Source organism: Taudactylus pleione, unplaced genomic scaffold, assembly GCF_031769625.1.
Source record: "Taudactylus pleione unplaced genomic scaffold, aTauple2 ptg000393l, whole genome shotgun sequence".
NCBI classification, from domain to species: domain Eukaryota; kingdom Metazoa; phylum Chordata; class Amphibia; order Anura; family Myobatrachidae; genus Taudactylus; species Taudactylus pleione.
In genome coordinates, this window is record NW_028284794.1 from 582,368 (window position 1) to 608,181 (window position 25,814).

The following is a 25,814-nucleotide window of genomic DNA, read 5'->3' on the forward strand; positions in this document are numbered from 1 at the left end:
ATTGCCCGTATTTACATACACTAAGTTCCAGAGCATGAACATTGCAATAACATAAATAAATGAAAGTTCCACACAGCAGACAGTTTTCCTGGACATCAAATTGGATTTTGATGATCTTATTTTGCAATTCTTTCATGCAGTGTCCTTGGTAGGACAAGATAAGGTACTTTTGCCACACAAACACATATCTCAGTTAAAAAGATATTTATTACAAAGTAAAACAAAAGTATATTATAAAATGTCACTTTGTTTAACTCGTTAGCTCAACTGCTTAGGATATAAATGGTTCATCGTTTCCAGGAGCCCCCTCCAACATCTCAGGAGCTGGGTAACTCAGCAATGTCTGCGAGTCTGACCTAAATGAAAGATGATTAGAATTTGCTTTGTCCCAAACTCTTATACCATCCTGCTAGTGGGCCGAGGACATAACTTACAAATATGGGTATAAATCTGTTTCCAACTACACTATTGGTTAAATACTAATAAGAAACTTTTAACAAACTAACGCATGTATAGATACTAAAGGACAACACCTTGGAGATATATAACATGTAGTTTTCACATTCTTTGTACCACCTGAGGCCTGACCACCTAATACTGTACCTGACCACCTAATGCCTGACCACCTAAGGTCTGACCACCTAATGCCTGACCACCTAAGGCCTGACCACCTAATGCCTAACCACCTAATACTGTACCTGACCACCTAAGGTCTGACCACCTAAGGCCTGACCACCTAAGGTCTGACCACCTAATGCCTGATCACCTAATGCCTGATCACCTAAGGCCTGATCACCTAAGGCCTGACCACCTAAGGCCTGAAAACCTGAGGCCTGACACCCCCATAAAAGCACTGAATTAAACATGGCTATCAGCAGCCATTTTTGCTCTCCCATAATACGCAGTAAAGAAAATTGTCTCTTGAATCAAAACCTTTATGGGCTGCAAAGAGTTTGCAGACCCCCAGTTCCAGTGCCACCAAAGCCGTAGCAAGATTGATAAGGTGCAGCATCAGGAAGCGTACCAGAATTGGGGGCCAGTTGGTCCCATTTTCTGGGCGTACCAGACACAGACACAACTTCACTTTCCCTCGGCAGTGTGATTTCACCGGACATCCTGAGTAACCTGAGGGTTACCCTGAAGTTCATTCAGTTGATCCGCTGCAGCGTTCTCGGATGTAGCAGCAGATCACAGAAGTCTGCAGTGGGTTTATTACATACGTAAGACGTCTCCTGCTGCTATTGCATCATTTTGCACAGTTGCACCGCACAACTTACTGTACATCTCTGTTAAGGCCCAATATCAAATATAGTATAAAAAAATGCAAGGTTGTGAAACAATCCTGAGAAACAAGTCCTGATTTAATGGATTTAGTAATACAGGTTTCTTGAACCAGGTTTGTTTTTTTGAAACCTTTGATTAATACTTTTAATCTACATTCCGCCTGACAGTTGCATATAGAACCTGCTGATCTCTATCCGGATTTTCCTCTTCTCTCTGATTGGCTGAACCTTTCTGGTGTGATGCTATAGTCACATGTGCGTAGACAACCCCCTCGGGGTCCTGCAAACATAAAAAAGAAGAGTGAGTATTACCTGTATTAACTGTTTGTACACAATGCTCCATTTTACAATATACCACAGAGATTGTGTACAGTTGTCATTACTATCTTGTCACCAATCACAGTACATTACTCTCTGTAATACAGTAAGTATGAGGTTTTCCGTGACATTATCTGGTGTCTGTACAACATCTGAAACACAGAATTAAAATGTAACCGAACCATTGGATACACTGTACACTGTATTCTATAAGAATGGTAAGCACCCTGGGCAGTGCAGATAGCAACAGGACAAGCAATGAGACAAACCTGTTAAACAGTACAGATTGGAAAGGACACAAGTCCCAGTCTGGAGGTTAGTGTATCCCAGGTCTCACAATTGGTGGCTGCATTAGAGCAGACTTCCTCTCCTGGTGGCTAATGCTATTGTAATAACTATTAATTATTAGTTGCAAGGTGCCACAGATGGGGGCAAGAAGAGAACACATTTAACAGTACTAAACAATACACAAAGAAAAGTGGATAATACATAATTCCACAATACACAATTATAAAATAAACAATTAGCAACAAATGCTATAAACAGAATATATAAGTGTGACATCTTGGGGGAAATTAACGTGGCAGAGCATGGATTGGTGCAGTGTTTAGGTGCTTAATGAGGGTCCACACACAGCTTTCAAGTAAATAAATGATGCTTTACTTTCCAGCATGGAAAGTCAGGAAACAAACAGTAAATAATAAACAACCTAGCCCCTAGTTAGGGCATGTAACTCACTTCTTGAACCCCCTCTATAAGGGTGCAGCTAATCTGCCAATAAAGTCTCAGCCTGTTTCTCTGAAGGTCTATCGCCGGCTCCAGCCTGGCTTGGCTGCCACAGCTATACAAACACAGTCAGTCTCTATGCCTTCCCTGTGTCTTCCAGGTATACAGTAGGCCCTGGCTTCCTCAGCCTGCAGCCCAGCTGCTTCAATGTCACACAGTCTGAGAGTTTTGTGGTTCCCCCCTGCCTCCTGCAGGTACAGACCCAGGCCTCCTGGCCCCCAATGGCTTGCTTAGCTTCACTGGGCTCTCTGGCTGCCATAGTCCCACATAGACTGTCTCCAACAGCAGCCTGACTGGTCGGCCTCCTCATCAGCTCACACCGGAGCAGTCTCCACAAGGCAGGCATTAGGCAACTTCCCACATTGCTTTTCTACTCTGTGTGGGCGGATCTGTCCTGCCCCACACAGAATCTGCTGCTCACCAGTGCCATCTCTCGTGATCCTGCCACAATAAGACATATACAACTCCTCAATCTGTATCTGGTGGCCAATATTAAGCAGCCTTCCCTCACCTATCTGGGTGCTAGTGTTGAGCAGGTCTCCAGCCACTTCTGTACTTGGCAATATATCAGTATTCCCAGCTCTGCCACTTGCTACCTGTACTGGATAACAAGCTGCTAGGATATGTTTGGTAGAAGGGAGGAGCCCCAGGGACAAGCCAATAACTGGACATCTAGCAATATGAAATAAATACAACAAGAGGGATTGGGGAGGGTGAATGACCTGTATGGTGGGAATGTGCAAGTGGTCTATACTTTCTGGGTTACCCTTCTATATGTTAAATAATAACATATCTGTGTGTTATATGTGTAATACATGTGTAGCGCTATGTTCTGACTAAAATACAGGCAGCAAGACCTATAAGAACTTTGGGGATAAGTAACCATTCTAAGATGCTACTATTGATAGTGTAAGAAAGTCTATTTATTGAATCACCCTCGTGGGGATCATATACAGCAATAACTAAATGCCGTATTTACCTGTTTACAGAAAACAAATATAATGTATGTCTACATTATAGAGACATTATTATAATTATATATATTTTTTTATATGGCACCACAACAGTTCTGCAGCACAGTTCAGGGAGGGACGATGTGTATGTTGTGAAAAAGGGTCACGTGATATGGGTGCGTGGTCATGGGAGAATTGGCCATGTGCCCAGAATCCCCATGGCTGTTACTTGGGTAGGTGCAGGAGGTACCTGTTTAAAGTGCCAGCCGGCTCCCTCAGTATCAGGAGTCAAGTGCTGCACTTAATGCTACAGTGCAGCTCCTGTCAGTGAGGGGGAGTCTGCACCTTGGTGTCACCCCTCGGTGGGTGACACCCGGGTGTGGACCGCACCTTCCTTGTGACGTCACTGTCGCAGCACCTAACAAAAGCACATAAATAAATAAATGATCAGAACAAAAAAACAGCGACTTACAATATAAGACAATGCAGGACAAGTACATGGTATATAAATATTGCTGCATCAGCTGTCATAACACTAAAAATAAGCAGCAGGATGGCAGAAATGAATTGTTAGGTGTCACTATTCGGAGTATGCAGTAGATGATAGTATAAGTAAGGGAAGGAAAAGCACATTGGGAAGAGGACCCTGCTTGTAAGATCTTACATTCTAAGGGGAGGGGCAGATAGTCATTGGACACACAGATAGGGTAGATAGTGAGCATGGGAGAGAGGGTTAGGATGAGAGATGGAAGGCTTTGATGAATAAATGGGTTTTGGGTGCCCATTTGAAGCTTTGTAGAGAGGTGTAAAGTATTGTAGGGAGAGGGAGATAGTTCTAAAGGTAGGGAGCAGTACCTCGGCCCTCAGTGCCACACATCAACCCTCAAGGTTGCATCTTGCTGCCAGTGCCATATCTGATCCCTCAAGGCCACACCTCAACTCTAAAGGTCATACCTTGACTTCAATGTTGCACCTCAGCCCTCAAAGCCGCATCTCTACCCTCAAGGATGCATCCTCACATCAGTATGACTTCTTGCCCCTCAAGGCCCCACCTAGGCTCCCAAAGCTGCACCACAGCTCCCAAAGCCACACCTCAGCTCTCAAAGCCACAACTCGGCACTCAAAGCCACAGCTAGGCCTACTAGGCCACATCCAATTATCAGAACCACCACCGTGTAAGCCCCTACTTTCCCGAGCATAAGACCAGGCGGCCAGCTAAATACCAGTGAGCATGTCAAGCTCTAAGGGAACAGCGGGTGGCTGTTACTGGCAGAAGATCTCACCAGCGTGGTTCTAGGGGTCTTACATGGTGATTCCTAAGAGACCATAACAAGGAGATGGTTGTGCCATCAATAGATAAAGAAATTGTGATAAGTGAGGTTATGCAGCAGGGTGGAAAGATGATCATCTCAGTCTTAGATATGTCAATAAAATGCAGGGACATCCAGGAAGAGATAACAGAGAGTTAGTTGGAGATACAAGTGAGAAGAGATCGGAAGAGGTTGAGGAAATAGGTAGATCTGAGTATCATCAGCATAGAGATGATATTCCAGGTCAAAATAGCTTAAGAGCTCACCTAACATACAGAAGGTGAATAGAACAGGTCCAAGAACAGAACCTTGGGGGACACCTACTGTAATGGGAGAGTAAGAGCGGTAGAAGAACAAGCAGCAGAGAGCAGTATCACATAGACCGAGGGAGTGAAAGATTTTCATGGGGAAAGGGTGGTCCACTGTGTCAAAAGCAGCAGAGAGGTGGAGAAGAATGAGCAGAGAGTAGTGGCTCTTGGATTTGGCAGCAAGGAGGTCATTACTGACTTTTGTGAGGGTAGTTACAGTGGAGTGGAAAGAACAGAAACCAGACTGAAATGGGTCAAGTAGGGAGTGAACTAACAAATTAATAAAGGAGATCCCCTACACTGGGACATCTTATTTTATTCTATATTCTATATTGTTGTTATTATTATTATTATTATTATTATTATTATTATCCTTTATTTATATGGTGCAACAAGTGTTCTGCTGCGCATTATAAAGTACATAGACAAATAAGTGAACAAGCAATAAGTGACTTACAGTACAGTACAATGCAGGACAAGGACAAGGTTTATATACATTGCTGCATTAGTGATCATAACATTCAAATAAAGTACAGGGCGTAAGCAACCAAGTATTAGGTGCCCTAGTGGAGAGTGAGGAGCAGATGAAAGTATAAGTAAGGAGAAGCACATGAGGGTAGAGGGCCCAGCTCGTGAGAGCTTACATTCTAATGTTCATTGTATTAACTGGATACCTATATTTCCCTAGCCATTAGGTAATTAGTAACAAGGATCTATAATGGTATGTTTCTTCCTTATCTGGACTAACAAGCATTAATATACAGTTACAGGTCTTGCTGTACATCAGGGGCCTGATTTAGAGGTGGATGCAGTGATGATGTCGGCCGATGTTTATATTTTGCACATGCGTCCGAGTCACACTGTGCTTGTGTCCTGATGGCTATTGCTGGGGGTCACAGAACAAATTGGACACAGAGAGAGGCAATTTCAGTGGACATTTGTGGTTGGTAATGGGGGGTGGCTACACAGACACGGGCGTGTCGCAGTGACACTTTCATCGGTGGCCTTGTTAAGATGGACATTTTGCGACTTCCATTGGCGATATATCCGATGGTGTGACCAAATGTGTTCGTTTTTACGCACAGCGTATTAGGAGTCCTCACCTTCTGATTGGCTGTTTTAGCTGTCTTACCTTCACATCCACTTTTACTGTATGGTGGATCATACTCACAATTTTTATGCAGTTTTCAAAACACCCAATTGATAAATCTGGTGATTTCTTTACCAATGAAAAAATGGGGCAATATGTGTCTGATGGTGGTGACTATACTTTTATGTTTCTGGTAGTTTTGTGCTTATGGTGGTTTCAAAACCATCCCAAAACACGCAGCAACGCAGGTAGTTATCACCCCCCCCCCATTTAGTATATTTCCCCATAGTATTACTGAATTCTTCTTTATATGTTAGTACTGTAGTTCTCACCTCTTGACCATTTGGGATATCATTGGATTCATCATCTGACGCTGGCACTGGGTGAAGAGAATAGATACAATGTTATTACAGTGTTGCGGGGATTACTGTCTCATTATATCAGTCATACTGTAATCACACATACTGGTCACAGGGATATGCTGGGTCACTGGAGCACAACCAGATGTGGTATGATCCATATATTCCCTGGAAAGAGACAGAGAGAACAGATGTAATGTAAATATATGGAATTTAGACAGTGAGAGACAGGTGAGAATTACAGAGCAGGGTCCTCAAGACACAATAACAATACAGGTTTTTATGATATCCATACTTGAGCACAGATGACTTAAATAGTGTCTCAGTCATTTTGATTTAACCATCAATTTAGGGATGTACAGTAGTCATAATGACGACACCACAGTGCTTACAGTTATGATGTCGGCATTGTTGAAATGTCAACATTCTGTCTGGACTGGCAGCAGAAGGTTAGGGTAAGGCTGCAGGAGGGGACAGTTATGGCGAGGGTTAGGCTATGGATGGTAATGGTTAGGGTTAGGCACTAGGGGGAAGGTTAGGGTTAGGCACTTGGGGGATGGATTGTGTTAGGCTATAAGAGGGGAGGGTTATGGTTAGGCACCTGGGGGAGGGTTACTATTGGGCTACAGGAGGGTTAGGTTTAGGCACTAGGGTAGGGTAAGGATTAGGCTATGGGAGGGTAGTTTAGGTTTAGGCACTAGGTGGAGGGGAGGGTTATGGCTAGGTACTAGGGGGAGAGGAAGGTTAGGCTTAGGCACTAGGGGGAGGGTTAGGGTTAGACTATGGGAGGAGAGAGATACGGTTAAGCTATGGAAGGGGAAGGTTAGGGTTAGGCACTTGGGGGATGGTTTGTGTTAGGCTATGAGAGGGGAAGGTTAGGATTAGGCACTAAGGTAGGGTTAGGATTAGGCTATGGGAGGGTAGTTTAGGTTTAGGCACTAGGTGGAGGGGATGGTTATGATTAGGCACTAGGTAGAGGGTTAGGCACTAGCGGGAGGGTTAGGTTAAGGCTGCAGGAGGGGAGGGTTATGGGTGGGCACTAGGGAGAGGGTTAGGGTTAGGCTATGGGAGAGTAGGTTTTGGTTAGGCACTAGGGGGAAGGTTAGGGTTAGGCACTTGGGGGATGGTTTGTGTTAGGCTATGAGAGGGGAGGGTTATGGTTAGGCACTTGGGGGAGAGTTACTATTGGGCTACAGAAGGGTTTGGATTAGGCACTAGGGAGAGGGTTGGGGATAGGCTATAGAAGGGTAGGTTAGGGCTAGGTACTAGGGGAGGGGATGGTTATTGTTAGGCACTAGGGGGAGGGTAAGGCACTAGGGGGTAGGAGAGGGTAAGGCTATAGGAGGGGAAGGTTATGGTTTGGCACTAGGGAGAGGGTTAGGGTTAGGCTATGGGAGGTTAGGTTAGGGTTAGGCATTAGAGGGAAGGGTAAGGTTATGATTAGACACTAGGGGGAAGGTTAGTGTTAGGCTATGGGAGGGGAAGGTTAGGGTTAGGCACTTGGGAGATGGTTTGTGTTAGGCTATAAGAGGGGAGGGTTATGGTTAGGCACCTGGGGGAGGGTTACTTTTGGGCTACAGGAGGGTTAGGATTAGGCACTAGGGGGAGGGTTAGGGTTAGGCTATGGGAGGGTAATTTAGGTTTAGGCACTATGGGGAGGGGAGGGTTATTGTTAGGCACTAGAGGGAGGGTTAAGCACTAGGGGGTGGGTTAGGGTAAGGCTATAGGAGGGGAAGGTTATGGCTTGGCACTAGGGAGAGGGTTAGGTTATGGGAGGGTAGGTTTGGGTTAGGCACTAGAGGGAAGGGGAGGGTTATGGTTAGACACTAGGGGAAAGGTTAAGGTTAGGCTATGGGAGGGGAAGGTTAGGGTTAGACACTTGGGGGATGGTTTGTGTTAGGCTATGATTGGGGAGGGCTATGGTTAGGCTCTTGGGGAAGGTTAATATTGGGCTACAGGAGGGTTAGGATTAGGCTATGGGTGCGGAGGGTTAGAGTTGAGTACTTGGGTGTTATTAGTATTGGGCTATGGGAGGGATAGGTTTAGGCACTAGGGGGAGGGTTAGTTTTATGCTATGGGAGAGTTAGGGTTAGGCTGTGAGAGTGAAGGTTAGGTTTAGATACTAGTTGGTGGGTTAGGACTCCACTAAACCCCCCATACCAGGTAAATCACCACTAGACCAGGGACATTTTGTTAACATTGTAATCATGTCCACATTTCATCTGTGTTGACAAGATGATTGTAGACATAATATACCTCACCTTCTATGTTCAGGTATGGATAGCCTTAAAACCTGGACTGAATTGTGTTGGGAGGACTTACTATGAGAAGCACTATTATAGAGAGAAGCAGGATAAGAGATAACTCTGCAATATAGAATTACTCACACTCCTCTGTCTTTATGGCAAATAATGCCTGAAAATAAATGAACAAGTTATTTAGTAATTTATATCATTAGATTGTAAATAATAGCAATTATTGAAAGTTATATTTATAATTAAATTCTGCTTTATATACTGAGGGGTATATTTACCAAAGGTCGATTTTATTTGAATTAATATTGATGAAAATGGATGAAAAGTATTAATAAACGTGTGATTTAGCCCCGGAAACACAACATTGATGTCGATTGATTTTCATCAATTTTAAATCAGTTAAAATCAGCCTTTAGTAAATATACCACCTATTGCTCTAGGGGATCTTTATCAAGGGACATTTTCTCTGACCGGTTTGTAATCGTTGCATATCCCTGGGGATGTTACCATTCAAGCTGCCAGATTCTTTATCTTCACTTCAGTATTTTATCTTTTAGAGGCTTTGGTCAGTTGCTGATGTACCTATAAGTATCCAGTCCTTAGGAATATATTATTGATTGTGGGGGAGATATAAGAGCTTTACAATGGATATGACTTAGTTTAGCACCCTCTGCTGATTGGTGATCTATGCACCAGCTTAGTCAGCATATAGGTCAGGCTGGCCGGGAGTGAAAAGTGGAGACGTGTGACTCTAGAATGTGTAGTAACAAAATCCATGAGTGGCAATTGAGAAATGTGGTGTAGCTCTCTATACATGTCAGAACAATCAGTCTACTGGATACTATATCATCAAGAACAGAATCCTAATGAGACCAGAATGACAATTTCTCTCCCAACATACTCACCCACCGCTTGGTTCATGTCCTCTTCGTTCCAAAGCATCCTTGGACATGATAAAATTAAAAAACACCAACGCAGAGCCCACTGGACAGAGTACTATCCTGAAAGCAATGTACTTCCCAAATATGAGTTCAGCCACCACATTTCCCATTTATAAATGCATTGGCTGAATGAGTCTCTGCCTCTCAGCCAATGAATGGTTCCCTCCATTGACTTCAATGGGGGGAACTGCTGAGTTATAAAAATTCATTCCGACTATTAAAGTCAACGGGGGAACCACTTTATGGTGCCAGATACAAGATCCTGGTGCTGGTTCATTAAATACAGGAGACCCTTAATTTTTTGACCCCTGTATTTTGTAGAACCAGCACTGGCTCAAAGAGCCCAGTGCCAGTCATGCTGGGGGATGGAGGGGGGCAATGATGTATTTATTTATATTTGTGATTTCACCCGTGTTTTGCAGAGAGATTCAGGATTTCACACCCGTGTTTCCCTTTAGTAAATTTCCGAGTTTTAAAAACTGGACAAACACACCTGCGATTGTAATCTCAACCAAACATGAATCTTAATAAATGTATCCCCTAGTCTTAGTTTTCTGCTCATGTGTCACCCTGCAGGGGGGGGGATCAACTCAAAGCCCCTGTCTGTCTGATTGTTGGAAGGACAGAGTCAACAATTACGACAAGCTCACCCTTCCTTCTTCACTTTATTTCCATCCCATATGACCATTACAGCACAGTATCTCACCTTTCATCCTCAGGGCAATGACTGTAACACACAGAATGATTATCACCAGCAGGACAACAGCTGAGCCAATGAGCAATGTCCACTGACTGCCAGGAGGAGCCACATCTGTAACACAGTAATAGAATCATTGTTGCTGGATGAATAGATATACAAAAGTGACAAAATGCAGTCATCCTACCCAGTATTACTACACATTCCTAGTAACATGGAATCTTCTCTCCATTAAGGGGCACTCAGGATACATATTATACTATAGGCCATGTGCCTGGTTGCGGAGAAGGGCTGCGATGCCCACTTTCAGTCGCAACCATTATAGACACCATCTGGATTTGCTGTATGCATACACTATAGTCTGCGCTACCATGAAATAGATTACCCCTCAGACAATAATAAATAAGGATTTACCCACAGGTGTTTGAAATGAAAAACAAAGCTGAAAAACGATAATCATAAAAAGATTGTACAAATAAGAAAGACAACGTTGTCCTAAACGAGAAACAGCTTCTGGAGAAAATAATAGCAGATGTGTCAGTCCTTAGCAATATTTTATAGACCCACTTAAATCTTTACAAAAATAAACACACTTTGAGCAGAAAAACTGCTTACAATTCCTGGCGCTGTTAGATAAATATATTATTATTATTATTATTATTATTATTATCAAAAAAATGGCTGCAAGTAATAGTGGTCTAGTTAGGACCACAGAGAAAAAATCTCTTAGTTGAAAGCACAGATCCAATATAATGTATATTGACTACTGCGACAGGTTTTGAGAGATATACAATATGACCCCAATATATTTAATATAAATCAAGGGGTCTGCTTTCTAATAGGAAAACATGATGCTTGTTTAATAAATACCTGATTAATAATAATAATAATAATAATAATAATAATAATAAAGGCTTATAAGAAAGACAAATACTTCACATAAAAAGCAAATAACATAACAAGAATAAAACTGAAACACTTGTTTCTTATTGTATCATGAATCCAAGCAGCATAGACATTTAGCTATTTTGTTGCAATGTGAAGGCAACTGAATTAATATGAATAACTTCTCTTGAATCCACTTAATTGGTATCAGAGGGGATTATGAATGTGGTTAATCAATACAGTCACTGATGTATATGCATTATGTGTGGAAACAAGCTGAGTAAAATAAATACACTGCTGTGTACTAATGCTCCGTGCACACTGGCGTCCCAGTAGTGCATCTGTGGATACAGAGTTACCTTGGTTTTGAATTCCCCGATATCCTTCACTAGATGGTAGCTGTCGGTCCTCTGTTTAGCGTGGCCATGCTAGGATATATTTCTCTTCCAGGGTTATGTTGTTTGAGGTATAAGGCCGACAGTAGGTATTATCCAACAGTGTAGAGGAGCAGCAGTGTGAAGCAATGTCGCTTATAGCGTATAGTGGCTGAAATAATCTTTGTTCAGCTGCTTCCTGTCAGCCGCTGCTAATCCCAGCGTAAACTGGCTGTGATACAGGTACTCCGGATCTTCTTCCCAACAATGGTTATTGAAGAGAGCAGGATAATCAGGTATAAAGAAGCAAAAATATTGGCTGGAAAGCACCTTGGACTGGAGGCTGGCGTCAACTCATTTCGTCCCTTGGATACACTGGGACTTTCTCAAGACTGGAGACACAGGGCCTGATTCAGAGGTGCTCGCTCTGAATCAGGGCATTCTTTTTTTTTTCCAGCCTCCAGGCCGCTCGCACAGCTGTGGGTGACCACCCACAACTTGTGTGAGCGGCCTGGAGATGGTCACGATTTTCGCAACCATCGGGCTAGTGGTGAGATCCTGTGGTAGGGTATTGGCTCCCGCAAGCCAGAGTGCACTTCCTGCTCTAATAGAGCAGGAAGTCCACTACTGACATTACGAGTGATGTCAGTAGGGCCGCCCACAAATGGCAGATGCCCAAAAATGGCAGGCGTTTGTGCTGCCACCCCCCCCCCTCCCCACCTACAAAACGGGGCGAGCTGTCAATCAACATCGACAGCCAACCCTTCTTGTATCGAGCCCCGGAGCGACGGAGCTGCCATTGCTCCCTGGGGCTCGCGCATGCGCACGCCAAAGGGGGCGCATGCGCAGTGGGGGAACATTGACCCGCTTGCGAGTGGGTCTCACCTTCAGAATGTACCTTAAATACACACATCTTTGGCCAAACATGTACTAAGAAACCTTACATTTAAAACCATGTTAATTATTGCAGTCTATTATAGATATTTTGATAATTTGTATTCTTAGTACTTATAGTGTGCACCTGCTCCTCCCCCCCTCTCCTTTTTGCTGTAAAACCCTCATAAGTATCTAGATTTTCTCAATAGCAGAAATCCACCTAATGCATCAAATTGCCAAACAAGCCTCATGTTAAATCTATACAAATAGAGGTTCTCCCTTAATAATTCCTCCTAAGTATACATACACATAAATATGTACACATATACATGCACATATACACATATTGCACACATATACATATACACATGCATAGATGCATACACAAATAACTCACAGTTGAACATATTCAATATACTAAATGATCCAAGTTAACGCTGCAAATGATGTTCTCAGAAAATATATGTGTGTATTTAATGTACTGTATAATCTATAGTTGTATTTTACAGACATCCTAAGAACAGATCAGTAAATACATGCCTTTTTATATATTCTACTTGGAATTTGCAACAAAATAGCTAAATGTCTATGTGGCTTGGATTCACGATACAATAAGAAACAAGTGTTTCAGGTTTATTCTTGTTATGTTATTTGCTTTTTCTGTGAAGTATTTGTCTTTTCTATAAGCCTTTATTATTATTATTATTATTATTATTATTATTATTATAAACCAGTGATTTATTAGAAAGCAGACCCATTAATTTATATTAAATATATTGTGGTCATAGTATATAGTTCTCAAAACCTGGCATCGCCGCCCCCTCCCCACCCTCGCACGGCAGTCAATCACTGGCAGTCTGCTGCCAGTTTGTGTGTGGGCTCGCAGAAACAGCTATGGCGCCTGCGCAGGTTCCCGAACATTGGGAATCTGCGATCAGCAGTGCTGAATCAGACCCTGTATGTGTAACTCTGTTTTTGTATCCTGTTCTTACTTTCTGCAGTTAGTTCTGTCCGGCTGCCATATTGGATCAATGATCTGATATTGTTGAGCCCATCACAGAACTTGAGCACCAGGAAGCAGTAATATGTAGCAGAGTCTGTTTCTTGAACCCCCTTTATATGCAGATCAGCCAGTCCTCTCAGCTCTGTCCTTCCTCTGTAGCTGGGATGAACCATCTCTTTGGAGGGGTGGTAGGCATACACATCACTTCTATTGCCAACTCTCCAGTAGATTCCAATCCACATAGGGTCTCTGCCTTGTGGGAGGGAGTACGAGCAGTTGAGGGTGACAGAGTCTTCTGTGCTCCCTGATGGCTCAGACTGATGAGTTATTACTTCAGGATCAAAGTTAGAGGCTAAGAATATAATATGAGACATGCAGTAATGCAAATTAGAAGTATAATTATCATTACAGAAGAGTTATTATTAGAGATATCACATATTAAGAATAAAATGATCTATGTATGCTAGCATTAAAATCACATGTAACATTGTCTCTCTGCCTGATCTTTATAAAACTGTATGCTGTAACAATGAAAGCGCAGGGTAAAAGAATAAATACTGTATTCAAAATCAGAGGCAATGCTTCCCATGTGCCCTGCGGCATGGAGAATGCTGCTACTCATCTGAAAATGTCAAATGGCAGAAGAAAAAACACACATAGGGGGGGTTTTCAGTTAGGTGCGAGATCCTGCACCTGCGGGGTTTTTCCTGCAGGTGCGAGATTATTGCTATTCAATTGAGCGCTGAAAGGTTTTAACTTTTTTGAGCACCTCCAGAGCATGACCAACTTTTCCTAAATTTTTTGGAAAACTGGTCAGGAAATGCTCTGGGACCCCTACAGCATCGGTGTGTGTTAGTACAGTATGTTGTGTGGGTGTGTAAGTATGTGTGAGTGTGTATGAGTGATTGTGTGTGTCCGTGTTACCCTCATGTATGTACCCCCCTGGAGGCTGCAGCAAGGAGAACTACATCTCCCAGCAGCCACCTCCCCAGTCCAAAGATGGAGGGGTGATGACCGGGAGCCATGGAGACCACCAAAGACCACCAAAGAGATAAGTAGGTTTTTTTTCTCACACCGTGGGGTTTTCAGTACTGAAAACACTGCGGGCATTTTTTTTTTTTTTACTTGAATGCCATGGGTGTTGGGAACGCGCATACCCACGGTAATTAAAAGTTGGGCGCAAAACCTTGCTCCCAAATAAATAAAGCCCTTTCAGGGGTCTTTTATATCTCTAAGAGAAGAAACTTTTCCCAATTGTTTACCAAATTCCAGCCTGACTCACACCTGTGTATCTCACTGCTGTCATAATAACTTTTACACCTAACAGGCTCTATCTCTCTCACACATTCACACCAGACGTCGCCTGTTTCAATGATAAAGGTACTGATTCAGATGCGGGCGCAATGGTGATATTTAGAGATGTGCTCTGGACCATGTTTGCTGGTTTTGGTTAAAATTCATCATCCGGTTTTGGTTTTGCCAAAACGCTGTAACTTATTTTGGGATTGGATTTTTTCCAAAAATTGACAAAAAAAATCTAAAATCACATAATTTGGGCCTTTTTTGTTCCTACAGTATTATTAACCTTAATAACATAAATTTCCAGTCATTTCCAGGAAATTTTGACCACTTCACAGCTCACAATATTGTTCACCAACATAGGCCAAAGGCTGGCCGGCTAAACTAAGCCACCACCAGAGCAGTGGCACAAACACACGGCAGTAATTTCTGTTTACAAATGTTTTACAAATTAGTAATGTATTAGCAATAACCAATCAAATCAAGTACGTTCAATACAAAACAGTCCAACACAGAAATTTACTAAGAATCGTGCGTGGAATATCCTTGCTCTAAAGTAGTCATAGTAAACAAGCAGCAAAAAGTAAAAAAACTAAACCATGTGTAATGTAGCGACAGCAGACATGAATGCCCCCTACACCAGTGCACATGCCCCCAGCACATGCCTAGTCTCAGTGACCAATATGTATGTCCATCCTGGGGGCACTGGACCACTGATGACTGGCACTCTGTGCCCATGTAAAGCCCCAATCAGTCAGCCTTTTTGTTGAGTCCTCAAATTCTCCCCAACCATAAAAACAGTGCTCTGTACCTGCAGGTCAGATACAGTGCAGGGTACAGTGCAGGTTGGATACAGTTTGGGTCAGATACAGTGGAGGTTGGATACAGTGCAGATTACAGTGCAAGTTGCATATAGTGTGGGATACAGTGTTGGTTGAATACAGTGTCAGGCCAGATACAGTGGGTTGGATACAGTGCATGTTGGATACAGTGCGGGTTGGATACAGTGCAGGTTGGATACAGTGCAGGTCGGGTACAGTGCAGGGTGGATATTGTTCAGGTAACAGTGCGGGTTGGATACAGTGCAGGTTGGGTACAGTGCAGGTTGGATACAGTGCAGGTTTGGTACAGTGCAGGTCGGATACAGTGCAGGTTGGATACAGTGCAGGTCGGATACAGTGCAGGGTAGATATAGTCCAGGTTACAGTGCGGGTCGGATACAGTGCAGGTTGGATACACCAATCATTTAAGGTGATAGAGAGTGCTGGCATTATCTTCAGTGTATGGAAGCCAAGAGTGTGTGGGTGCCAGTGGTGTTGGTCGTGTGGGGGTGGTGGCCGTGTCATCAGTACCTGAGTGCTGGTTGTGTCTGCAATACAGGAGTACTGGCAGTGTCCTCATTGCAGTGCGGGGGTGCTGGTGGTGTCCTCATTGCAGGGGCACCAGTGGTGTCAGAAGTGCTGAGGTGCCGGTGGTGGAGGAACTGCGGGGGTGTCGGCAGTGGGAGTAGCAGTGTCCTCAGTGCAGTGGGGGTTGCTATCTTGCATTTGCATCATTTTCTCTGTGAAGTCACATTGCAATTTCATTTTACATGTGCAGTGATTAAAATATGATTACACTCACACACAGGATTCACTCGCAAAGTGAGTGCCAGGCAGTCAGTGTTAGGGGGAGGTTAAGGGGATAGTTAAAGAAATGCAGGCGTGTCAGACCATTTATACACTGATTTCTGGACATCTATAATTTAGCCATTGCACCCTTACTGGCAGCAGGAGCGGCCTCTGTCTGGAGACGGCTGTGTCAGCAGCAGATTAGACTTACTGAGAAGGCTGATGGCCACCTGATCTGTGTTCCGTGTTTTCAGTTTCGTGTGTGTGAGCAGCAATAGTGTGATGCTCTCAGTGGGCGTCTCTAAGCACTGGGTGGTGAGTGGCTCATTAACATGTGTTTGCAGTTGTGAATCCATGAGAGATGGCAGCTGCTAGCATTACTACTACTACTAGTAACTCTACTGATACTACTACTACTGTTACTAGTACTACTATTACTACCACTAATACTATTGTTATAAGTACTACTTCTGCTACTACTACTAATATAGCTACTACTACTACTCCTAATATAGCTACAACTACTAATCCTGCTACAACTATTGTTACTACTACCACTAGGATGTCACAACCTGGGTCTGTTTTCCCCTACCATACTACCACTACTACTACCACCACTGTTTTCCTTCTGTCTCCTCTGCTCTTATAAGTGTCCTCCATTGATTGTTAATGTGTATCAGGCTTCTTATATGTCCCTTTATATCAGAAACATTTTATATTAGAGAGACTAATTTATTTTTTTTTTTTTCTAATATATCTCTTCTCCCACAATACCCACCACATACCAATCACCACTCACTAATTCCCATATGTCAACCTTGCAGGAAAAGAGTGCAAGCACCACATCAACCACAATGCTCTATTCGCAAGGTAATTTGCCTATATGCAAATTTTCTTGCCCATAATGCACCTTGTTTGTTATTGATGCCCTCTTTTCCTGTGTTATTGACATATAGAAATTAATAAACAGTGCTTGCATGTAGTAAGTGTTATAACTGAAAAACTATAAAATATATATATATATATATATATATATATTAAAAAGAAAGTATATATATATATATATATATATATATATATATATATATATATATTGTCTCCCTATTTCTACAGGCATGTAAGTTGAACTACCCCCAGTGTAAGTACTAATAAATTTTTTGCTTCTTCCTGCTGCTATACAGATTCCTGCAAGTGATCTACACCTGGGGCAACTATCCCATTAGCAGCACAGAGAATCTCAACCTGTTTCTGCTATCTGAACCTGCAACTCGCCTGTGTATACCATTCTCCCTGCATGGTGAGTGTTCCTGGTTCCTGCTCCATTTGATGCCGTTCCTGGTATCATCATCCACTATCCATTCTGGTGTTTGGTCTGCATCTGGTCCTACTACCATCTGAGTGCTTCTGGATCCTGGACTATAGCGACAACCCAGTTCCAGCCTGGTGAATACGTTGCCAAGATCTACCACTCCAGCATTCTAGTTTACAGTAAGAAGAGTGTTATATTATTTTCTACAGTATCAATGTAGTATTAGCCTGGTCAATCTACTGCCACAATCTTCTCTAATTACATAGACCAACTTGCTTCCAACACCGACGTCCCTGATGGTCTAGTGGGTACAATATGGCATCTCTCCGCCGAGACCTGGGTTCAATTCCCATTCAGGGAAGTGTTCTACCTTTCATGCCAGGAGTTCTCCTTAGTAATTATTTTTACATGATAATCATGTCCAATGTTTTTTTATTATTATTACTTATTTTTTGTGTGTTTGTTTTCATAGGAGAACAGCGAGCACTTGGTCGAAGATGCCAGAGAGCAGCACCCTCCACCCTCTCCAACCTCCTTTCCATAGCCACTCCCTCTCACCTGCCCAACCACCTACCCCTAGCCACTCCCTCTCACCTGCCCAACCACCTACCCCTAGCCACTCCCTCTCACCTGCCCAACCTCCTATCCCTAGCCACTCCCTCTCACCTGCCCAACCATCTACCCATTCATCTGGGGGCTTGAATAATGCCACCTCCTCCACCCTATCACAGAGCGGCATTTGGGAGGAAGACGCAGAACCAGGTCAATTATAAAGCAGGCACTTTCAAACACATGCAAATATTTTAATTTCCATCACTTACATTGTAACATGTTTTTTGAAGATAAAGGAACGGATTCAGAGATGGATGGATTTGTACAGCTGTACAGAAGTCATCACACATAAATCAGAGTTTGCAGGCTGGTATCACCATTGTAACAATCACAGTCATGTATTGCAATTGTTTATCTTTTGGCCATGCCTGGACATGCAAGAGGTCAAGAATCTGCATACATTGATGTAGATCTCTTCCCTCCAGGAAAATGGAGGCATTACACCTCCATTTTTGAAAATGGGGCCCAACCAGGCCCCCTATATCATGGCTTAACAATCATGCTGTGGGTTAGGATGTCTGCAATGGAGACTGCAGGACCCAGTCTTCACATGCACTTAACATATGTTATTGCATAACGTACAGATGTATCCTCATACATCTAGTCTCCTTGTGCGTTAACCAGCTCTTCTAGTCATGCCATGGCATGACTCGGTAGCACCAAGCATCTTTTCTTGAGACTTCTTACCTTCAAATGCATCTTATTTGCACTGTGTTGCGAACAGTTAGCACACGCAGCTTCTGCTGATTAAAATGATATGCAGCATGCCTATGTCCTGTCTGTGACTGTGGTTTTATCTACATGCGAAATGTTATGTTACAGTGTCAGTAACACTGTAACATAGTGTTTAGCATGCAGATATACCCCCAGTCACAGACAGAACATATTCATGCTGCATATCATTTTAATCAGCAGAAGCTGCTTGTGCTAACAATTTGCATCGCAAATAAGACTAATTTGAAGGTAAAAAGTTGCACAAAAGAATCTCGGCGCTACAGAGTCACGCAAAGCTCCCGCATTATGTGTAGCATGACTTGTAGCGTGCGGATGATAGATGAATGTGGACACATCTGTATAACGTTTCCTTGGATGAATATACATCATTGAATCTGGACCTTAGTCTATAGTCAAATCATAACTTAAATCTAGTTTCATGCCTTAACAAGAATTGTTGAAACTTGTGGTGTGTGATAATGGTGCTCCAGATAATAATCTACTAACTGTCAACTGTTTGCTTATGCACCATTTATCTAACTCACCAAGTTTCATGAAAGCTGGGTGCAAGCTGGTTCATTGGGCAATGTCACTGATGCCGTGTGGGAATGCACATCGTCCGCGACATAGCCGGTACAAACTGGTGGATGCAGATAAGTTTGTATTTTATGTTATTCTTTGAATTGGTAAATAAAGTTTTAAAAATATGCATCTTTGCAATTGCAATCCTTGCTAATATGCAAATACAGCAGGAGGTGTATGACACCCCCTGCTGCATTTGTGATCCCTGCACAGCGACGGATGTCACAGGCTGGGATCACCATCGTGACCATTGGAGGTCAATAGTCGCAATGGGCCATCGAAAAGCTGGGCCTCCGGCCAGCTGAGTAAGCCTTAGCTTACTCAGGCTGGCCGGCATGCAAGCCCAGGACACTGCATTGATCAACGCAGATTCTGGACTGTCCACTACCGTAAAATGGGGTGGACACACCCCCATTTCCAGGAACGCCGGCCAATCCCACCCTCGCACTGCCCCTTATATGCCTCTGCCTGTCAATCAGGGGTCTGCATGCTTCTAAGCAGGACTCATTGGGCACATTTGCAGAATCCATCCTGCGCACGCGCAGATTCCCTGATAATCGGGAATCTGGGATCAGCAGTATACTTGCTTACCCTGCTGAATCAGGCCCTATACACGTAGGGAAAATCGGGCAGAGGCATCAAAGGGAATGCATGAGTTTATACATGACGCATTCTGTATACAGTCGCAGAATGGGTCCTGCACGTGCGCAGTTTCACGACTATTGTGAATCTACATTCAGCATTGCACACAAGTGTAGAGGGGGAGGGGCATTTTTCTGGCAGGGTTCAGGGGAGGGGGAGATAACCACAGCAGCTCACCTTAAAAACCTATGATGGAGTGCTTGTGTTTGTGGTGGAAAGGAAATAGCTAAAAAAAAAAAAAATCAGTTCTTGATCTACCATGATTGGTTATAATGGAAATTTGATGTAAAAAGGTCATATACTGTATACATACATATGTTGTTGTACACACAAATATATATAACACATCTGTTGTTGCGAACAACAGGTTAATAGAGAAAATAAACCTATGTAATCTTATACAGTAGGTCAATAGCCTATAAATTAGTTAATTACCCAGATCAAAGGTACGACTAGCATCAATTGTGTATGCATAACAAGCAATCATTATTAACATAACATCGAATGCTGTGAAAAGACTGGTTCAGATCCTTACCCAATACAGGACCTGAGATCGATTGCATTCGTACATGGTTGCAATTGAGTATGGCATCGTAAGCACTGCGTATGGTGAGTTTGTTTAATTCTCCATCGCAGTGCTGCTATTCGCAATCGCAATTTTGTCAGTACACAATCGCACTTGAGATCCGTACTGAATCAGGCTCAGAGTTGTAATTTGAGCACGTTGCCCAATACAATGATTTCATACTTTGAGTATTTGCAGTTAGCACTAACTGATAAATAATAATAAAAAAAACTTCTAATTTTATGTACTGCACGTGGCCCCTTTTTTTTTTTCTATAAATTCTCTTTATTTGCACAACTCCAATATCAAAAGTTTTCCACAATCGTCAACATAATCCATACAATTATTATATCAGTTATATTCTAAAAAGATAATAACAATTTCCACATAACCTACCAAGACATAATCTTATTCATAAATATACTGGGTATACAACAATATTTAACATAGACAAAATCTATAAAAGATATACCTCCAATACCCTTAGGGCAATGATGTGGTTCCTTACATGACATGACACGGTCCCCTGTTCCTAACCTAATTAATCCCATCACCCCTAAAAAAAAAATAAATAATAATTTTCCTTTTATTTTCCTTTCCCCTCTCTTTTATTCCTTCCCTTAAACACATATATATATATTTTTTCCAGGGTCTTTTCCTCCTCATCCCCCCATTGTCTCCATTCTTCATCACACCATCTATATCCTGTCCACTATCTTTATTGGTCCCTTAATCTTTTACGTCAAAACTTAATTACTCCTGTCCATTCCAAATAATCCCTGTAAAACATATTTGTATTTTTTCCTGTATTGTTCTGGATAATGTTACCATATATTTAACCCATGTATCATAAAATCTCTGAGTACTTCTTTCCTTTTGTATTGTTGACTCTACCCAGTCCATATGAAACAGATAGTATAACTTGTCTAAAAACAGACATAGTAGGTTTGTCTGGGTGGCCCATACTTGTACTATCATTTTCCAAGCTGCAGCGGAGATCACCATTAATAGCTTTCGTCTCTCCTGTGTATCTATACTACCCTGTGGCCTTATACCCAATATAGCCCATTCTGCCGATAGGTGAAAACCTCTTTCCACATATCAGCCCAAAAATGTTTAATAACATGACAATCCCAAAAACAGTGGAAGAGATCTGCCTTTCTAGCCCCACATTTCAAGCAGCTATTTGTAAGGGATAATCCCATCTCGCTGAGTCTCTGTGGGGATAGATATGCTCTATGGTAAATCTTATAGAACATTTCACCATATGTTGTTATAGGGAGTAATCTACACGATTGCTTCAGTGTGCCTATTAGTGCATTCACTGAAAGTTGGGGGAGACTTTCCTTCCATTTAATTAACCCCATCTTGACTTCCTTATAATCTAACTGTGGACGGATATATGCATAATATAATGATATCGCCCTACGTTTTTCAGAACCCCTTGGACCAACAGTCTATCCAGTTGATTATCCCAATCACTCTCATTTAGCTCCCGTATTACCTTACTTGGGCCTGGATGAATGCCAAACCGCCCCAAACTTAGACCTTCAATTTTTTCGCTTTTTTGTATCATATTCATTGGCTTCCTGGTTTGTGTATTGATGAGTTGCCCAACTCTGTATAAGCCCCACCTTTTCCACACATTAAAGGGGTATGTTGCTTCTCCTGCCTGAAAGTTGGGATTTTCCATAAATGGCAAATGTATTGAAAAGTGAGGATTTATTTTAAGTCTATGGCTTAATATATACCACACCTTGTGCTCATTAAAAGCGGATTTCTATCTATATCTAGATCTACTTCTACTTCCCGTATATGTGTAGAAATGCTGTTCGGCCCATTCCTGTAAGAAATGTGCGCTCTAACGACGTATGCGCATAGTTGTCCTTTTCCTCTAACCAGTCTCTGCTATATCGTAGCTGGGTAGCCAGATTATATATTTCCAGGTTGCAGAAAATTCACCCCTCCATTGGTTTTAGGTTGTTGTATCTTTTCTAAATTTATCCTAGCTCTTTTGCCTTCATATATAAATTTACTAAATAAGCTATTAATCTCCCGTACATCTCTACGAGCTCGCACAATCGGGAGTGATTGCACCTGATACAACAGCCTGGGGAATGATATCATTTTTATCAAACTAATATGTCCAAACAGTGATATTTGTAGTGATCTCCAACTGCAATTTCTTTCTCACATGCTTTTATTGCCGTTTTGACATTGATACTATGTAAAGTGCTTATGTCTTTGGGGATTTTCCCACCCAAATATGTTATAAATTTAGATGCCCATTTAATGGGTAGGTCTCTTGCCCATGCCGGTTTCCTATAACCAACCCTTAAATACATCGCCACTGACTTGTCGAAGTTAATCGAGAACCCCAAGACCCTACCAAAACTCACCATTTTCTGCATCAACGGTACCAGGGAGGACCTCGGGTTTGTCACAAACATCAACAAGTCATCCGCAAAAGTGGTCATCTTGATCTCACAAGGGTCCTCCCCCAGACCTCTTAGTTCTTCCCAGCTCTGCAGGTATCTTAGCATTGGATCCAATGCCAAGTTGAATAATAATGGGGAAAGTGGGCACCCCTGACATGCACCCCACCCCTAATCACTGTCACCTTTTGACTGATATTCCCGTTAATAAGTAATGTTGTATTCGGTGAATCATATAAAAACTGAATAAATGTAATAAATTTCCCTCCGCAATCCCTTGTTAACAATATTTTTTGTAAATATGACCATGAAATAGTATCAAAGGCTTTGTCAGCATCCAAACTGAGTAAAATACTGGGGGACGATGTTACTCTATATGATTGAACTATAGCTGCTATAGCTGTTCTTATCCCCTTAACTGAATGACGGCCTGATACAAACCCCAATTGGTGCTCCGTCAGTAGTTCATTACCAATTGATTGCAACCTATTTGCCATAATTCTGGCCAATAGTTTGCAATCCAGGTTTAAAAGCGTTATAGGTCTATATGAAGACTCCAGTTGTGGATCCTTACCCGATTTTAACAGTAGAATTGTGGATGCCAATTTGAAAGTTGGATATATCGGACTGTTTTTATGTATATATATACTAAAAATAAGTCAAACAATATTGGTGTAATCTCTTGCAGTAATATTTTATAGTATTCTGACGATAGCCCATCCAGGCCTGGAGCCTTATTCAACTGTAATGCTGCAAGCGCCTCCTGTACCTCTTCTATTGATATTTCTGAATTTAACATATCTTTATGTACTTGCGATATTTTTGGCAGGTGGGCCTTTGATAATAAGTAATTCATGAAATCATCATCCTGTGTAGAAGCCGTATATATAGATTTTAATAAAATCTATGAAATAACTAAATAATTTTTTCGTTATTTTTCTCTGTATCATAAATCCCTGTTATATGATTCCTTTGTTTCTGTAATCTGGCCAATGATGCCAGGAATTTACCTGGTCTATTTCCCCATCTAAAGAAATGTTTTTTAGTATAATCTAATGAGGTTTTCGCCTGGGCTATTAAATAGCTTTGAAGTAATTGTCTATTCAATTTGTATTCCCCGAAAGTTGTCATAGATGGATCAGCGAATGTAAGTTCTAAAGCTCTCTGATACCACACTACTCAATGATTGATACTTTTGTCTGTTTTTTTTCCTGTAATTATAAATATACGACATTATGTGACCTCTATTACAGATTTTGAGGTCTCCCAGAATAGTATTGGGTCCTTCCTGTGTTCCCTGTTGTCCTCCTGGAACTCTGGCCATTTGACTTTCAGATATTTATGAAAGTCCTCTGATTTATATAAAAATGATGGAAACCTCCATCTATAGATACCCTTTATCACCTCTGGGATTTTGATTTTAATGCTAATCAGAGCATGGTCTGATATCACAATTTCTGTTATATCCACAACGCTTACATTAGACACTAATCTCTCACCTATCAGGAGATAGACTATCCGTGATAGTGATTTATGGATCCCAGCATAGAATGTAAATTTGCGCCCTAAAGGATTGATCATCCACCAATAATCAACCAATCCATGCATATTTTTTTAGCTATAGGATTAGGGAGACTATAAACGTGTGATTTTGGCACTTTGGATTTATCCAAAGTCGGGTTGTCCATCCAATTGAAATCCCCACCAATTATTAAATTTGGACACTCCCTTTCTAGAAGTATTTGGTTTAACTTTGAGAAGAAGGGTTTTTGCGCAGAATTCGGAGCATAGACATTTAATAGTATATACTTAATTGAATGAACTTGACTTCCCCAATCCAGCGGGCTTTAAGCTTAGCTTCATTTCCCTTCTGCCAATAGGATTCCTGTAAAAAGGCGATATCTGAGCCATTTCTCTTTAGATGTTCTACTACCCTTTTCCTCTTTACTGGGGAATTTAACCCTCCCACATTCCATGAGGTTATCTTAAATAGATAGACCATCCATACCCCAACATTTTTTTCCGCCGCTGTCTAATCCAGGAAAGGAGGAGGAGAGGGAGAGAAAAAAAAATATATAAATAAAAATCCCCTAACCCTTTTCCCTACCCAGATTACCCAATTTACTACCCACCCCACCTTGCCATGTCCTATCGACCATCACTATCTTTGCCAATTCTAGGTTCCTATGGATATGTACATTATTACTGAAATATAAGCTTATAATATAAGTGCACCTTCTCCTTTTCTCTACTTTCCTCAACCAACATTCACCAATGATGCATAACCTGCCGTGTCCGGTAACTCCCAACTTTAAAATATCAATCCTAATTATAAAACTCATTCCATATTAAATCCTTTACGAAGACACGGTCCCAATATATTTCATAGGTATAAAACACAATACCGTAGTTGTGACCACTCACTAAAACCAAATCTCTAAATTCAACGTGATCCCCTACACAATGTTGTGACAAATTAATCGGTCCAGGGTCCCCATAATTACCAGGGGGACATCTACTATCATACCCAGGCCATCATATCTTTATAGTGAAAATCTTAAGTAAGCAATGCCTTTTGTTATTATAACCCCTAAATAAATGATATTCT

At 41.9% G+C, this 25,814-nt stretch overlaps 1 protein-coding gene across 1 annotated transcript in view; it reads right to left on the minus strand.

Annotated features, from left to right (window-relative positions):
* Positions 1 to 1,096: 1,096 nt before the first annotated feature.
* The window catches only part of LOC148506830 (uncharacterized), a 68,851-nt gene continuing 44,133 nt past the window's right edge, over positions 1,097 to 25,814 (minus strand). The window contains exons 5-10 of the mRNA XM_088446078.1: positions 13,428 to 13,790; positions 10,310 to 10,414; positions 8,795 to 8,822; positions 6,514 to 6,575; positions 6,381 to 6,427; positions 1,097 to 1,563 (exon numbers count right to left, since the gene is read on the minus strand). Coding sequence (XP_088302204.1) covers positions 1,429 to 1,563; positions 6,381 to 6,427; positions 6,514 to 6,575; positions 8,795 to 8,822; positions 10,310 to 10,414; positions 13,428 to 13,790 — 740 coding nt within the window. The 3' untranslated portion in view covers positions 1,097 to 1,428. The remainder of the gene's footprint in view (positions 1,564 to 6,380; positions 6,428 to 6,513; positions 6,576 to 8,794; positions 8,823 to 10,309; positions 10,415 to 13,427; positions 13,791 to 25,814) is intronic.